General features: G+C 39.7%; 1 protein-coding gene across 1 annotated transcript in view; it reads left to right on the top strand.

The window, feature by feature from the left end:
* The window catches only part of Cd109 (CD109 molecule), a 98752-nt gene extending 83745 nt beyond the window's left edge, over positions 1-15007 (top strand). Inside the window, exons 26-32 of the mRNA XM_028786343.1 lie at positions 891-1078; positions 1519-1674; positions 2883-2948; positions 6781-6920; positions 9970-10117; positions 12369-12471; positions 14541-15007. Of these exons, the coding sequence (XP_028642176.1) occupies positions 891-1078; positions 1519-1674; positions 2883-2948; positions 6781-6920; positions 9970-10117; positions 12369-12471; positions 14541-14707 (968 nt within the window). The 3' untranslated portion in view covers positions 14708-15007. The remainder of the gene's footprint in view (positions 1-890; positions 1079-1518; positions 1675-2882; positions 2949-6780; positions 6921-9969; positions 10118-12368; positions 12472-14540) is intronic.
* Positions 15008-15223: the final 216 nt, after the last annotated feature.

Raw genomic sequence — 15223 nt, 5'->3', positions numbered from 1 at the left:
CACACACACACACACACACACACACACACACACACACACCCGGGGAGAGAGAGAGAGAGAGAGAGAGAGAGAGAGAGAGAGAGAGAGAGAGAGAGAGAGAATAATTCCCAGAAAAGACTGTAGAGACAGACAGCAAGGTTAATAATTTAGGTCCAGTCCTCATTGCTTGTCCCAGGGTTGTGGAGTGGATGCTCTGCACAGACACTGATGTGCACCTGACGTTTGTTCTGGGCTGGGCTGTGATTCCTGTCTCTCATTCCACCGTGGTGTAATCACTGTCTTGTAGATTCGAGCAAGCAGAGGCCTTCATGCAGGATGTCGAGCAGGCTAGAGCAGGATTATCTTAGGAAGGCTGTTGACCTGGCTGGGCTTGCTCCGTTGTTCTTGGGGCTTGGATTTTGAATTTACACCATAAGCTTTGAGGAAGAAGACAGAAAAGGGGAGAGGTCTCACAGAACATGAGAGCTGGTTACTGATAGATTCCTGGAACAGGATTCTTTCCCAAGTGCCTGAAATTATTTGTGGAAGAAAAATTATATATATAGTGTGTATGTGTGTTTCCCCTTTTTATTTATAACTGTTTAGTCTTGCTCCAAACATATGGTGTTTTCCTTGGGAGAATGTTTTAATCAAAACATTCTCAAATGCAGGCAACAAAGAAAGGATGAAAATTTATACACTGTAATAGTTTAAAATGTAACATGTTTATGTGTGCTTATATAGGCATATATATACATATATATGTACACACACACACACACACACACACACATATGTGTAACATCTGCTCTTTTGCTAGCCAAATAGAGCTTGAACTCATACAGAAATATTTTGTGGTATAAGACGTACACTCTTTGGCATTTGCTCAGTATGGTTTATTTTTCTCGCAGGAGACACACAGTTCTGGTTGTCATCAGGACCCACGCTCTTTGGGTCTTGGCAGGCACGCTCCGTGGACATTGAAATTGCCGCTTATGCACTGCTCGCGCACACGCTGCACCGTGTTTCTGAGGGAATCCCAATTATGAGGTGGCTCATCAGGCAAAGAAATAGTCTGGGAGGTTTCGTATCCACTCAGGTGAGAAATGATAGATGTTTTTCTTCTGGAAAAACAGATAATTTCTAATATCTATGAAGAGCATAGCTGCTTTTCATATAGTCATAAAACAGCTTAGATTACAAGTTCTGTACATTAGATGAAGGGTTTAAGACGGTAATTTTAATGCTTTTCTTATTTGAGCTTCATATCTGGTATGCAAAGAATATATCGGATCCTCATCTTTAGTAGCTATTTTGTGTCTGTGGTAACTGATCTAAGCATGTTGCTCAGGTCTATGTTGTAGTAGTTTGTTGAGCCTCTTGCATATTCCCAGCAAGAGACCCATAGACGACTGAAAAAGCAGTCTTCTCTTAAGGGTGAAAAACCACCCAGCAGGTTCCCAAACATTGCTGAATGTTTTCTTTGGAGATTGCTGGATACTTAAAAAAAATGCACAACTGTTTTTCTTTTCTCAACAGGATACTGTTGTGGCCTTGAAGGCACTATCTGAATTTTCAGCCCTTGTGTACAAGGAAAATACAGATATCCATCTGACCGTCACAGGGCCCAGCGTACCGAGACCCATACACTTCGGGATTGACTCACAGAATCTCTTTCTCCTTCACCAGGAAGAGGTGCAGATGGGGGTGGTCATTTAAAACCCTTCATAGATGGTTCTTTATTTTGGAATACTGCTTTAATTTTTTTAAAGTTAATTTTAATACACTTCAACAGAGAGTTCTTCCTGGAGCTTCATAGAAAGATTGAGACAGGCTGTCCTGCTTTTGGCTGGATTTTCTGAACTAAGGCAGAGTGGACCTTTGAGGGAAAGAAAGATGGGTAGAAGAGAAGATATGGACATGTTCCTAGTGGGCAGGAGTGATACCTACTGAGTCTCAGCTTTGCATGGACACTGTGCTAGGTTAGAATAGAGGTGCCCCCACAGTTATGCCTCGGGCCAAGCATGCTGTCCACAATTTGACACAGGAGAAAACTGGCAGAGAAGCCATGTGTAGGATGGCAGAGCTGGAATTTAAACCTATTAGCTCATATACTTATTCTTTTCAGCTATATCTCTTATTCTCTTAGAAGCAGTGAGGATTGGTAGTAGGATTATTGTTATATGTTAATTAATTAGTTAATTGATTAACTAATTAAGTAATTAATTGGCTTTTCAAGGCAGGATTTCTCTGTGTAGCTTTGAATCACAGAGATTCACCTGTCTCTGCCTCCTGAGTGCTAGGATTAAAGGCATGTGCCACCACTGTCGTTGTCATCATCATCATCACAATTATGTTTTTCTCTGGTAGCATAGAAGTCACTATGTAGTCCAGGATGGCCTTGATCTCATAATTCTTTAGCCCCTACCACCAAAATGCTGAGATTAGAAGCCTGTACAGCCATTCTTACTTTAAGATAAAATAAAAGATTATGCTAGAAGCTAACTGAAGAAAGAGTCATGGCACAGGAAAAGAAGGCTATAGCCAGGCATAGTGATTGTGTACCGTTGTGTCCATGGTTGGCTCTGGTGAAGGGAGGTCAGGGAAGACATGCTTTAGCTCCAGCAGGAGGGCAGTCTGGTCAGGAGCACAGATTGTGCCTTCCCAAAGGCGTGGGGTGAAGGAGCTCGGCAGGTTTGGAGAGCACTTTGCCCAGGTTACCTGGTTCTTGCAGAGCCTTTGATAGCTGAGACCATGCAGAGCTCCCAGCATTCCCCAGGACTACCTCTGCTTCTAGTGTAGGATACAGCACAGAACTCTTGTTCGACTGGGAATGATCTGTCTGTGGAAAATTCGACTCCCTCACTTTTTCTCTCTCACCCTTATCTTTGTTTCACCTTTAGCTTGCTGCATTAGATCCCATTACAGTTAATGTTTCTGCACAAGGTTTGGGATTTGCTATTTGCCAGGTATGTATAAGTGATTGTCTATTTTTGTGGCTTAGTATGACTTTTGTTAACAATCCTTTGCTAAACCTTTAACTTAGACAGCTTGTGTGAGACTTTTTTTTTTTTTTTTTTTGGTTTTTCGAGACAGGGTTTCTCTGTGTAGCCCTGGCTGTCCTGGAACTCACTCTGTAGACCAGGCTAGCCTCGAACTCTCGAACTCAGAAATCCACCTGCCTCTGCCTCCCAAGTGCTGGGATTACAGGCGTGGGCCACCACCGCCCGGCTTGTGTGGGACTTTTAATGAGGGCTGGCAAGATGCCTCCTGGGGTAAAGGTGCCTGTTGCCAAGCCTGAGTTTGATCCCTGGGACCCACATAAGGAAAATAAAGAAAGAAAACCTACTCCCTCATGTTGCCCTTTGACCTACACACATATACCATGGTGTGCACAACCCCTCTCACTAAATTAATGAAAATATTATAAAGATAAAATACAGATTTCAATGATTTACTCCTGTAACTTAGTCAAGATTTGTTTATTTAATAAGGGTAATTAGAGATATTACTAACTAGAGAATAGACTATTTCTATTGGCAATCTACTTGAAAACATCTCTTAGAGATTGCTGGCTTTTCGAAATTAATGTTGAATTCCTCCAGTGTGAGTTATGTGAATAGTTGGGAAACCCCCTTTCTTGAGACACGGTCTTGCTATGTAGATACAGCTAGCTGTGTGCTCAAATTGTAGCTCAGGCTGGTCTCAAACTTGTGATTCTCCTGCCTCAGTCTCCAAGGTGTTGGGATTTCAGACATGTGTCACCTTGCCTGGTATCTACATTTTTGTTGTATTTGAAAATACAGTTTAAAAATTATGGTGTTGAGGGCTGTAGAGACAGTTTGGTGGTTAAGGGAAAATGCTGTTCTTCCAAAGGACTAGTTCCCAGCACCCATGTCAGGTGGCTCACCGTTACCTATAACTCCAGTTCTAGAGGGATCCTGCACCTCTGGCCTCTGTGTGTAAGACTACACACACACACACACACACACACACACACACCACACACACACACACTACACACACATACACCACACACGAGTGTGCATGCACGCACACATACACACAATTTGATCACATTCATGCCCTTAGTTACCCACATTTGCCCTAGCCACTGTTTCTCCCAGTTTGCTCCCCTTTCCAAAATAGTTCAACAAAAAAGACTTTTTAAAAATACTTTTACAATTATTTTTACTGAGAGAAGAGCATCTTCATTGGCTTTATGTTGCTGTGATAAAACACTCTGGCCAAAAGCAACTTGGGAAGGCAGGGGTTTATTTGACTTACACATCCCAGTTACAGACCACCAATGAGGAAAGCCAGAACAGGAACACAGAGGCAGGAACTGAAGCAGAGCCATGGAAGACTTGTGCTTACTGGCTTTCTCCTTGGCTGCCTCAGCTTGCTTTTTTTATACAACCTAAGACCACTTGCCCAAGTTAGCTGGGCCCTCTCATGCCAATCATTAATAAAATAATGCTCCTCAGATGTGGCCACTGGCCAGTGTAACCTGAAGACGCAGTTCCCCAGCTGACACCCCCTCTTTTCAAATATCTACATTTGTGCCAAACTGAAACAAGTTAATCGGCACAGGCATGATTATTGCTTAACGGGGAAGACACTCTTTGTCAAACAGATATAATTTGGAAACTGCCAAACAATTCTTAAGATGTTTGGAAGGCATTATTTACGTATTTTTGGCACATGCGTGCGCGTGTGTATGTACATGTTGGTGCACACATATCTCTGTGCACGCGTGGAGGTCTGCTTTCTCCTTTCATTGTGAGTTTCAGAGAAAGAGTTCAGGTGGTCAGGTTTGCATGGCAAGCACTTTTATTGGCTGATCCTCCAATCTGGCTCTCTAAGATTATTTTGCATGATAGTCAAGACCCAGAAAGCATTTAAAAAAAAAAGACAAGGAAAAATAATTATAGTGAAATGAAACGTTTTTCAGTGAGAATAAAAGAAAAATAGGGAATAATTTATGTGGTTCTATATGAAGAACCATGGGAAACTCTTATTCCCAAGACTGCTGATTGATGCAAAACATAAGTCCAAGAATAACTATGCAGCACGTTTGAGACAAAAGTGGAAATTTAGTCTTCTTAAGTCACCACATTTGTTGGAAACACTGCACTAGCTGGGAGCTAATGTTGATCAGTGACATATAGATAAATCATTGAAGCTCAGTGATTGTTGGCGGTTTGAAGGACACTGGGAAACGCAGACCCTTTGGTCAGATTAGTCACTAGTTGAGGTCCGTATCAAAATTCAGAAGACAGGAGAAAGGGACTCATAAGCATTTCTCTCAAAAGAGGGAAAAGTGTAAAAATATCAATCACCCAGAAATGAGAATTGAGATTCCTTTGTGACTATCTTTATAAGATCTCTGGAAAGAGCACAAAGAGAGCTCTTATACAAGTAAATGTTTACCTACTGGGTATGAAAAGTCTAAGCAATGATGAGTGTGTTCTCTTGAAGTTCTGTGAGTGGATAGTCGAGCTTTACTGTCAGCCAAACTGTCAACCCCAATCCTTATAGATAGATGTTAGTCATTGCTCCAGTGACAAGCCTAGTCATCTTGCTTGATGACACTGGTCTCTAAAGGGACAGCTTCATGCAGAGAAAGGCAGATGTTGAAGATAACAGCTTTTGGATGCTAGAAAACTGCTCTCCAATGGCTCCAGGAATAATCTTAGTTAATATTATACTTAGTAATTGATTGTTGTAGTTTGAAAAAAAATACTTGGAAAATGTCCAGAGTAGCACACCCAGAAGGAGCAAGTGAATGAACTTGGATTGTGGCAAAACAGAAAAATTAGGACTCAGACTTGAGGAGAGGAGGCTTAGCAACAGATATTTTAAAGTGTTTAAATCCAAGAAAGGTACCAGATGTTTGCTTCTGAGGTGTGCATAGGTTATGTATGTATTTCAAGTAGAATTAAAGGGAAATTCAGTATTAAGTTCTATGAACTCGGTTGCATTAAATATTTAAAAAGTTTCATTCTGTTTGGGATGAGACAGCCTAGGAAAATTTGAGCACATTCCTAAGCTTCTGACTTAGGGTGACTCGAGAAAGATACTGGTCCCCACACTGCTCCGGTGCTCCCACAGCACACACGTCACAGAGAGGTATAGAAGATGTGCTGAAAAAGACTCAGTTGACCTGAAATCTGTCATTTACTTTACCATCTTTGAAAAATGGTTTATGATGAAAAATTATCTTCAACAGTTGAAGAGGTGGTATGTGAATTTGACTTGTCTTACCGGGAGTTCTGGGGTTCCGTTTGAGTAGAAATTAGTAAATTAATTACATATCAGTCAATGCTTTCAAGAAGGTTGTCTGTGGCTTCCCCCCTTTTTTTAACCTAAAAGGAATGCTTTATATTCCTTGAGAAAACAATCCACAAACATTATTCCTAGTGTTCTGACATTTCCTTTGCTGTATTACCTAATAATTTTCCCAATAAAAATGACAAACATTTACAAAAGCATTGGATAAGAATGCTTTCTTTCTTAGCTGGCATTTTAAAAACAGTTTGAAAACCATAATTTTAATTGGTTTATTACAAAAGAATTATTAGCTATTATTTAGACTATTGCAAACAGCTTACTACTCTTACTTTGTCACATATGCTAAGTTTCAAAATTAGTGTTTTTAACGAGGGATGAGAGCCCCACTCATCTCTGGGCGTAAGGATAAATACTAAGGATGTAGTCAGAAGTCTTGGTGGTTTAATAAAAGGGTGGCTGTGATGTTCATTATTTCACTTAAGCTAATTTTAAAAAATTTTATTGCAGCTAAATGTTGATTATAATGTGAAAGGTTCGGTATCTTCTAAAAATCGGAGATCTACCGAAAATCAGGAAGTTTTTGATTTGGATGTCTATGTGAATGATGAGGATGACATCAGTCACCTGAATCTGAATGTGTGCACAAGGTAGGTAGCCACTAGCAGCTCCTTAAGAAGTAGGTTTAAGGTTTAATTTGTATGGTTATCCAGTGGGACCATTGTAAGAATCCCTATTAAGAGATTTCTCCTATCACTGCTCCACAGATTTCAGACTAGAAGCACAGGTAATTATGTTTAATTTCTTCTTAGGTAGGCTAAAAATGTTCACATGTTTTCTTTGTATTTATAACAAGTTTGGATAGAAGTAAATAAATTCTTTAAAAGTATTTTATTTTATTGAGGGAATCTGAGAAAGCCCTGAGAGTGAACACGCTGTTGACATGGAGGTTGCCACATCCATGACCCCATGCCTCTTAACCCATAGAATTGGCAAAACCTCTGCTGTTCTAAGTATAAATGTTGGCAGTATATGCAAACACGAACTACAGCAGCTTTCTCCTTCAGGATGACTGCAGCCTTCTGCTGTGATGAGCTAAGCCATACCCCTTTGCCACATATAATACAAGTACTGACACTCCTGGCTACAGTGTTGATTCTGCTCCCTCAGTGCAAGCTCAGCCCACCTGACCCCAGCTTTTCTGTCTTTGTGTTTGCCCTTTCTTTAGTCCTTTGTTGTCCTTAGTCAGGGTTCTGGGTACAAACTATTCTGGGTGTGACACTTTATTATTTTAAATTTTATTTATTTTTATGTGTATGAGTGTTTTGCCTGCATGTATATTTGTCTGTATACTGCATGTATATACCTAATGCTCCTGGAGGCCAGAAGAGACTATGAGGTCCCCTGGGGTAGGAGTTACAGACAGTTGTGAGCTACTTTATATGTCCTGGGAATTGAACCCAGGTCCTCCAGAAGAACAGCCAGCACTCTCAACAACCTAGCTATCTCTCCAGTCCCTAAAGTGTTATTGTTTGTTGATTCTTGCTGGGTTTATGATATGTCTCTGCGAGAGCACACATGGAGCATGGTATACATAAGGAAATCAGAGAACAACTTTCTGGAGTTGATTCTTCCCTTATACCTTAGGTTCTATGGCTTGAACTCCAGTTATAAAGCTTGTGTGGCAAACATTTTTACCAACTGAGCCATTTAGTCATAAACTTTCAAATGAGAACCCCAGCACCAGTTGTGGAATACCCTCCTAGAGTTGACTGGAGAGATCTCAGAGGACCCCAACAATAGGCAGGCTATTGCCATTGTTCTTGGTTGCTTATCAGAACCAGATGGTAAGACCATCTGATGAAGGCATCACACATTCTGGTTACAGGATATAGAGAAATTGAGGTGGACTGAGCTGGAAGCTCTCTCTTTTCTGGCTAGTGTTTATTCTGTGGGAAGGTGCTATGTAGGGTGTGGGGGTAGAACACTCGCCAGTGATCTTCCCCTGCTGTCGATCCTGTGTATTACAATTCTAATCCATCAGGCAAGATGTGCCCACAGATGTGATAATGACCCAAGTATTTGGAGGATAATTAGACACTTTATGATTGTATTTGAGGCCCACCCCAAGTTAGAGAATACTCACCAAATGCTATAAAGCTAGTCAGAATCCTAGGGTGGGTAGTGATAAAAATATAAGTTAATAAACTTAAGTCTAATTTAGGAAAACTGTAAAATATTGAATCTTATTTAATGCTACACATGGTTATTCTCAGTTGAAATAATTTCATTTTGGCTTCAGATTTACCTTTAACTTTTGGTCCAAAATTTGTAACAGCATACAAACCTAGCAAAAAGAATAGTTATTTTGGATACTGAAAAGACTCCACTTTAGAAGATTCTGGTCTTGAGTCAATTGTGTGCTGATAACTGAAGCTTCCAGAAGTGGCTCTTCAATTGGTCTGTATCCAAAGCACTTGAGAATCTCATTTCTGCAGGCATACTTATGTCCCAGTAGAGTTGTGAAGCTGTCTTCTCCAGCTTCTTGCTTGTTCTTGTGCACATGATGTTGAGAACAACCAGGAGAAAGTTTTTGAATCAAGAGACTTCACAAGTTTTCCTGTCAGTCTGTCTTTTACCCCAGCATTGCTTGGTGTTGGGAAAGAAGTAACTGTCAAACACACTGGCATCTGGGATGCTCAAGGCACTGTGATTGAACTCAGCTTGCTGTTGGGCTGGAAGCCACTGGTGCTCTGTGAAGGTCACCTCTGGGTGTTAACCGAGGTACTCGGTTTTCTTAGCCATTGCCTGAACCAAGTTTCCCCATCATTTACTACCATCTGCTGTATCTTTGGATCTTGTCATTTGACTGAGATGAAACATCCCATGTGTTTTCCCCCTCCCCCTACCACTTCTTGACCATTCTGACCAGCAGTTGGGACTATTTGGATTTCTGCAGCACCTTCCTTCTCAGCTGGAAAGGAATCAAGACTTCCGTTATTCTTTACTTAACTTGGAACTGGTCTCTATTAAAGAATAAAAACATCAAGATATAATTATTTTTTTACTATTAGCAGGAGGAACCTATATGTGTCACAAACCTGTACGTCAGACATTAAACAAATTCTTTATATGCAGCTCATTTAGGCATTACTAGAATAATTCTGGTCAGTCAGTAATTCCATCCCTGCTTTTCACTTTGATTCATTGACTGATTCATTGATTCATTCATCATATAGTAGGTGAGTATCCTCTGTGTCTTAGGCTGGGATCTACACTGAGTGGCCAAGTGATACCTCTCTCCATCTGTTGGTTTAAGCTGCCTAGGTTGGTACTGCCAACTTTTGAGAGAATGCCAATGTTTTGAGAAATATTTAGTTTAGAACCAATACAAAGCACTGCTAGAATCCATTGAATGGTTATGCACTGTACCTGCTACGACCAGTAACCCTACCTCATTGCAGGCACTTCATCCTATTCAAGAAACCATGGTTAGCTCTCATTCCACGTGTCACCACAAGCTATAAAACTACCACTGCTATAAGAAAAATGTGTTCTAAATGTTCCTATAGTGAATTTTACTTGTGCTTGAACACAGCTTAAAGTAATATTTGATAGTGTTAAGTTTTACATAAAGATCACGTGTTGAAGTTTTTCCTAAAGTTTTTTTTTTTCTCCTTGTGTCTTTCTTTGATGCAGTCATTTGGGTTCAGAGAGGACCGGCATGGTCCTTATGGAGGTGAACCTTCTCAGTGGCTTTACTGCATCTTCAGATTCAATTCCTTTGAGTGAGACACTGAAGAAAGTGGAATATGATCATGGGAAACTCAACCTTTATTTAGATTCTGTAAGTAGTAAGATGTTTCATAAACCTTTATTGGTGAAGGTTCTATGTATTGTGTTTAGAAGCCTGCCACCTGTTAAGTATTAGGTCATTATTTCAGCTTTTTGTCTCTGAATGATTTTGATATGGCAACCAGATGTTTTTCTCTTTTAAAAGACATCACTGGGGCTGAGGAGATGGCTCAGTGGTTAAGAGCTCTTTCTGTGTAGTGTGATGGCCTGAGTTCCAGTCTCCAGGACCCATATAAAAAGCTGGGCATGACCACCCCATCGTTGTGGAGAGCGGAAACAGGAGGAGCGCTGGGACTTACTGGCTGTTAGCCTGGCTCCAGGTTTAGCAGGAGACCCTGGGTCATAAGAATAAAGTGGAGATTTATAGAATAGAATGCTTAGTGCCCTTTTATGGCTTATGCATGGGCGAATGTACACTACCTCCACCAAATACACATATACCACACATACATACACACATCACGTATATACTCACAAGTTTAAAAAACGATATCGCTATAAAATTAATGAGAGTGGCTGTTAATGATGAGCCAGAGGAAGGTCTTTTTACAAAGAGCTTAGTTATTGTTTATTGGTGCACTATGTATAATACATATACATAATATATAACATATGTATAATACATATAATATATTCTACATATCATATATGCATGTAATATATGTATAATATTATACAATCCTTTGGAAGATAACTAATTTTTTTGTGTGTACATTTGGTGTGCATGTGTACGTGGCATTTATAAATTGACACTGGCTGACTTCCTCCAGCATTCTCCACCTTATTCTCTGAGTTAGGATCTCTCAGTGACCCTGGGGCTTATGGTTCACATAGGCTGGCCAGTCAGCGAGCTCCAGGGATTTGTCTGTCCTCGCCTCCTGAGTGCCAGATTGTAGGAACATGGTGTCACGCTTGGCTTTTGTATGTGAATTCCAGAGATCTGGATTTAGGACCTCTAGCTTGCGTAAGAGACACTTCACAGAGCCCTCTCCACAGCCCTGATAAGCAGTTTCATTTAAAATCGTTTTTCTTTTTTGATTAATGTTTATAATTGGACAAACAAGGCAATGGGCTTCATCAAGGCACTATCATTTGTATGTGGTTTTATAAATCTTCCTTCCCCACTGTCTTCCTCTATGCCCCTGTTCACTCTAGCTATTATCTCTCCCAGTTGCCTCCCTTTCTGCTTTCATTTCACATATATTCCATCACCCTTTCCTCACATTGGGGTCTTTTGCTCCCCCTTTTCATGGTCACCTTCCTAGTTTAGTGTCTTACACCCCTCCTGTACATACACATGTGTAAAAATTAAAATCTAGTATCTTCAGATGAGTGAAAGCATATGGTGTTTGTTGATCACTCTGGGTCTGACTTTGTTTAACACAATAATTTCCAGTTCCATCCCTTCTCCTGCAAATGCTGTGATTCAGTTTTCTTTAAGGCTAAATTGACTTTCTGTTGTGTATGTATGCCACACATTTTCTTCATTATTCATCTGCTGATGGCCATCTAGGCTGGTTCCATTTCTTTGCTGTTATGAATAGTGCAGGAAGAAACATGAATGGGCAGGTTGTCATTGAGTTGGGGTCTTTTCAGTACACACTCAGGAATGGTATATCTGTGTCATGGGGTAGGATGTATATATGTGTGTTGTGTATGTATACAGATAATATATGCATATGTATACATACACTACACAAAGAGAGAGAGAAAGAGAGAGAAAGAGAGAGAGAGAGAGAGAGAGAGAGAGAGAGAGAGAGAGAGAGAGAGAGAGGAGAGAGTGTGGATGGTCCAGTTTACATTTTCACAGCAGTAAATCATGGTCATTTATAGAAATAGGTGTCAGTTTCTCATGATCCCTTCACTGGGGTCTCTCTGGAAGGCTTCTACGGACTCTGTAGAGTCTCTGAATCATTAGCAGCAGCTAGAATTGAGATGCATTGCTGGAGACACAGATTTGGGTGGTCCCAAGAGCAGGCTAGCTGTTTACTAAATGATTCTAAATCTCAAGCATCCCTTTTAGTAAAAGTGGACTAAGAACCATCCCTATGTTCTAAGTGTTGTTTTGGAATTTAAATAAGATAAACGTATAGTAAGTTATTAACTACACTACTTGACATTCAGAAATTCTCCCCAGATATTAGTTTCTATTTATTTTCTAAAATGAAGGAAAAATTTATGACTCATATTTTTATGAAGACACAATGTGCCAACTTCTTCAAATATTTTATTTTATTTTTTAGGTAAATGAAACCCAGTTTTGTGTTAATATTCCCACTGTGAGAGACTTCAAAGTTTCAAATATTCGAGATGGTTCAGTATCTATAGTGGATTACTATGAACCAAGTAAGTGGATCTGGGGTTTCTGAGACTTTGGGAATCAAGCCAGGTGTTTTACTCCCTTAAAGTGACATCTCACAGGATTAGTTTTGTGGGGTAGTTGGTTGGGAGGAAAAAGTGTGGATGGAGGAGATGCAGGAGGCAGGCTGTCTGTAAATGAAGACTAGTGACAACTTATAAGGCTCACATGGCATCAGTTAGTATAGGAATATTAAAAGGGAGTATTCTGCTCATAGCATTTATGAGCATATTTACAGGTTATGCCATAATTACAAACTTCACAAGAAAGACCGACAGTGTCTAGTTATCTTTGGTTTCTAAGGTTTTGCTTCTTTCCAGTCCCCCACTCTATGTGACCCCTGAGGTGAAGGGGGCATTCCTCAAGAGTGGACTAATACCACGGGGTTTAGTTCTTCACCAGGAACTCGAGTGTTTTGGTAAAACTTGTTCATTATAACGTTTGGGTTTTTTTTTTTTTCTGTCAAGAGAAACTGAGTGCTTGGGATGATAGCTTGAGCATCTTTGATTTGACAGTAACATCTTATTTTATAAAATAGAAATGATCTAGACCATGAAAGGAGTCAGCTGACCTGGCAGGCTACCAAATTAATTATGAAAAATTGAACTCAGACTGAAGCTGTGTGAGTGTGTAATTGTGCCTACAGTTTTGAATATTAAAAGTCTATTCTGAATAAGTACTAGCAGTACTTTAGGGACATTGGAATGCATGAGAAGGCGAAACATAACTGTGTATCACGTAATTACAGGTAATTTCACTTGAAATAAGGTGAACCAGTTCACAGTTTTGGTAATGCTTGATAGAGTATTCGAGATAAAGGGACAGTGCCAGGCAGTTCTCTCTCCTGGGACAAACCCCAGCCCGTCTTGTCCTTTGCTTCCAGCTCCTGTTGATGAGGTTATCCCCAAGATTTCATGGGATATTTGAAAGACAGGTGTAGGACCTTTTTCCTGAGGTGAAGGGGATATACTGTGGGGACCTAATGACAGTCCCTTGCTATCCAAAGTATTATTTAATCTAGTTGCAAAAGTTACACAACTCGGTCTTTAGGTGCATACAAAATGTTTTAAACATTTAAGAAATGAAAAGATTCAAGGTATATGTATATATGTATTATATATATATATTATTGTATATACTATTATATAGCAAATATTTTTACATATTATATATTGTATTATATATTTACATGTCTATATAAATATATATTTTGTAGAAAACAGCTTATGAGGGAACCATTTTACAATGAAATTAAGAAAGATAATAAAAATTGGACCTACTAATTTTTTAAAATATCTGAAAATACATTTGTTATATTGAAAATAATTTTTAAAAAACAACAGGAAAAAATTTTAAAAAATTTATTAGAATTATAAAATGAAGTGTTTTGTTTTACAGCGAGCTTTTTATAATGTGATATGTACCTTATATTGTCTTTAAAATAGCATCAATACTATAAATTATACCTCAAATTGAGTAGTTATTAGTTAGTATGCATTTAGTGTTTTAAAAACATTGAAACAAAGCTGTTTTTGTGAGTTTGTTATAGTGTGATAGGTTATTTATGCAGTTTAAAAATATCAGTGTGCTATGAATTGTCCCTGGGGTGAGCAGTGTTGGATAGTGTGTCTCTGTCTATCAGCAGGCATAGATGACTTCCCATCATCTTTAGAGTCTCTTAGTAAAGCCTAGGTTAGACACTCTTCCCAGGAATTCTAGTGGAGTAGAAAATATCATCCCCAAATAAACTCTTGAGAAGACTAAATGAATCAAGATTTAAAATTCTCCCTGCTTCAGTTAGAGATTAGTGTTTGCAGCTGCTGCCTGTTTTCTGCCTTTTAATGCTGGCCAACAGCATGTGGACGGCTTGGGCTGAACACATTGTTTCTTGGCGTTTGTTTACAATCTGTGCCCCCCTTTTGAGCACTGCATTTGTTTCTGATAAAGAAAAAGTAAACCATGTGAAGAATAACCACCTCATGATACACTTATGCTCAGAAAGTTTACTGTTCCTCAGCAAAAGGGACATAACCTGGATGTCTGCCTCTTTAAACAGGGAGGCAGGCAGTGAGAAGCTACAACTCCAAGGTGAAGCTGTCCTCATGTTACCTCAGTGCAGAGACCAACTGCAACCCATATACGGACGGAACCACGGACACCCTTCGACGTTCTTCAAGCCTTCTCATCTTTTGTTCCATCCTTCTGTATTTTGTGCCACATTGATTATGATTTATTTTTCAAGGACTCCTTCTAAAACTAGCATTTCCAGAAAGTCAAGTGTGATTGTTTTCTTTCTACAACTGATGATTGCCTCTGATGGTTTTGAAAATCCATTGTTTCCCTTTCTTGTGGGGGGCTGGGGAATGTCTGTAACAGGCTGGAGCTTGTGCGAGCACGTAAAACAATTCAGCCCATTTTTGTGTGGAAGATGACCAGGATGACAACACTATGTCTCTTTATTTCTCTGAGAAAGTTTATTAGATGCATTTGTTTTCTCTAGAATAAAAATGTTATTTTCCATTATTCCTGTTTTGTAAAAAGATGTGAGGGGCGGGAGCTCTTGTGCATCCAGTCCTTCACCATTTGCTCTGGTGGTAAGGGTGCAGCAGGAGGTACTTACTCTCTGTCCCTTCCTACATCTGGCCTGTCTCTGCTACAGGCCCATCCCACTGTCTCAGTAAAACTCTGTGATCAGCACATTGACTCTTTTTTAGAATGTAGGTGGTAAGTTTTTAAAAG

This window comes from Grammomys surdaster, unplaced genomic scaffold (assembly GCF_004785775.1).
Source record: "Grammomys surdaster isolate TR1022 unplaced genomic scaffold, NIH_TR_1.0 125476, whole genome shotgun sequence".
NCBI classification, from domain to species: Eukaryota; Metazoa; Chordata; class Mammalia; order Rodentia; family Muridae; genus Grammomys; species Grammomys surdaster.
Note: the sequence above shows the minus strand (reverse complement) of the source record. Positions and strands in the feature narration are given on the sequence as shown.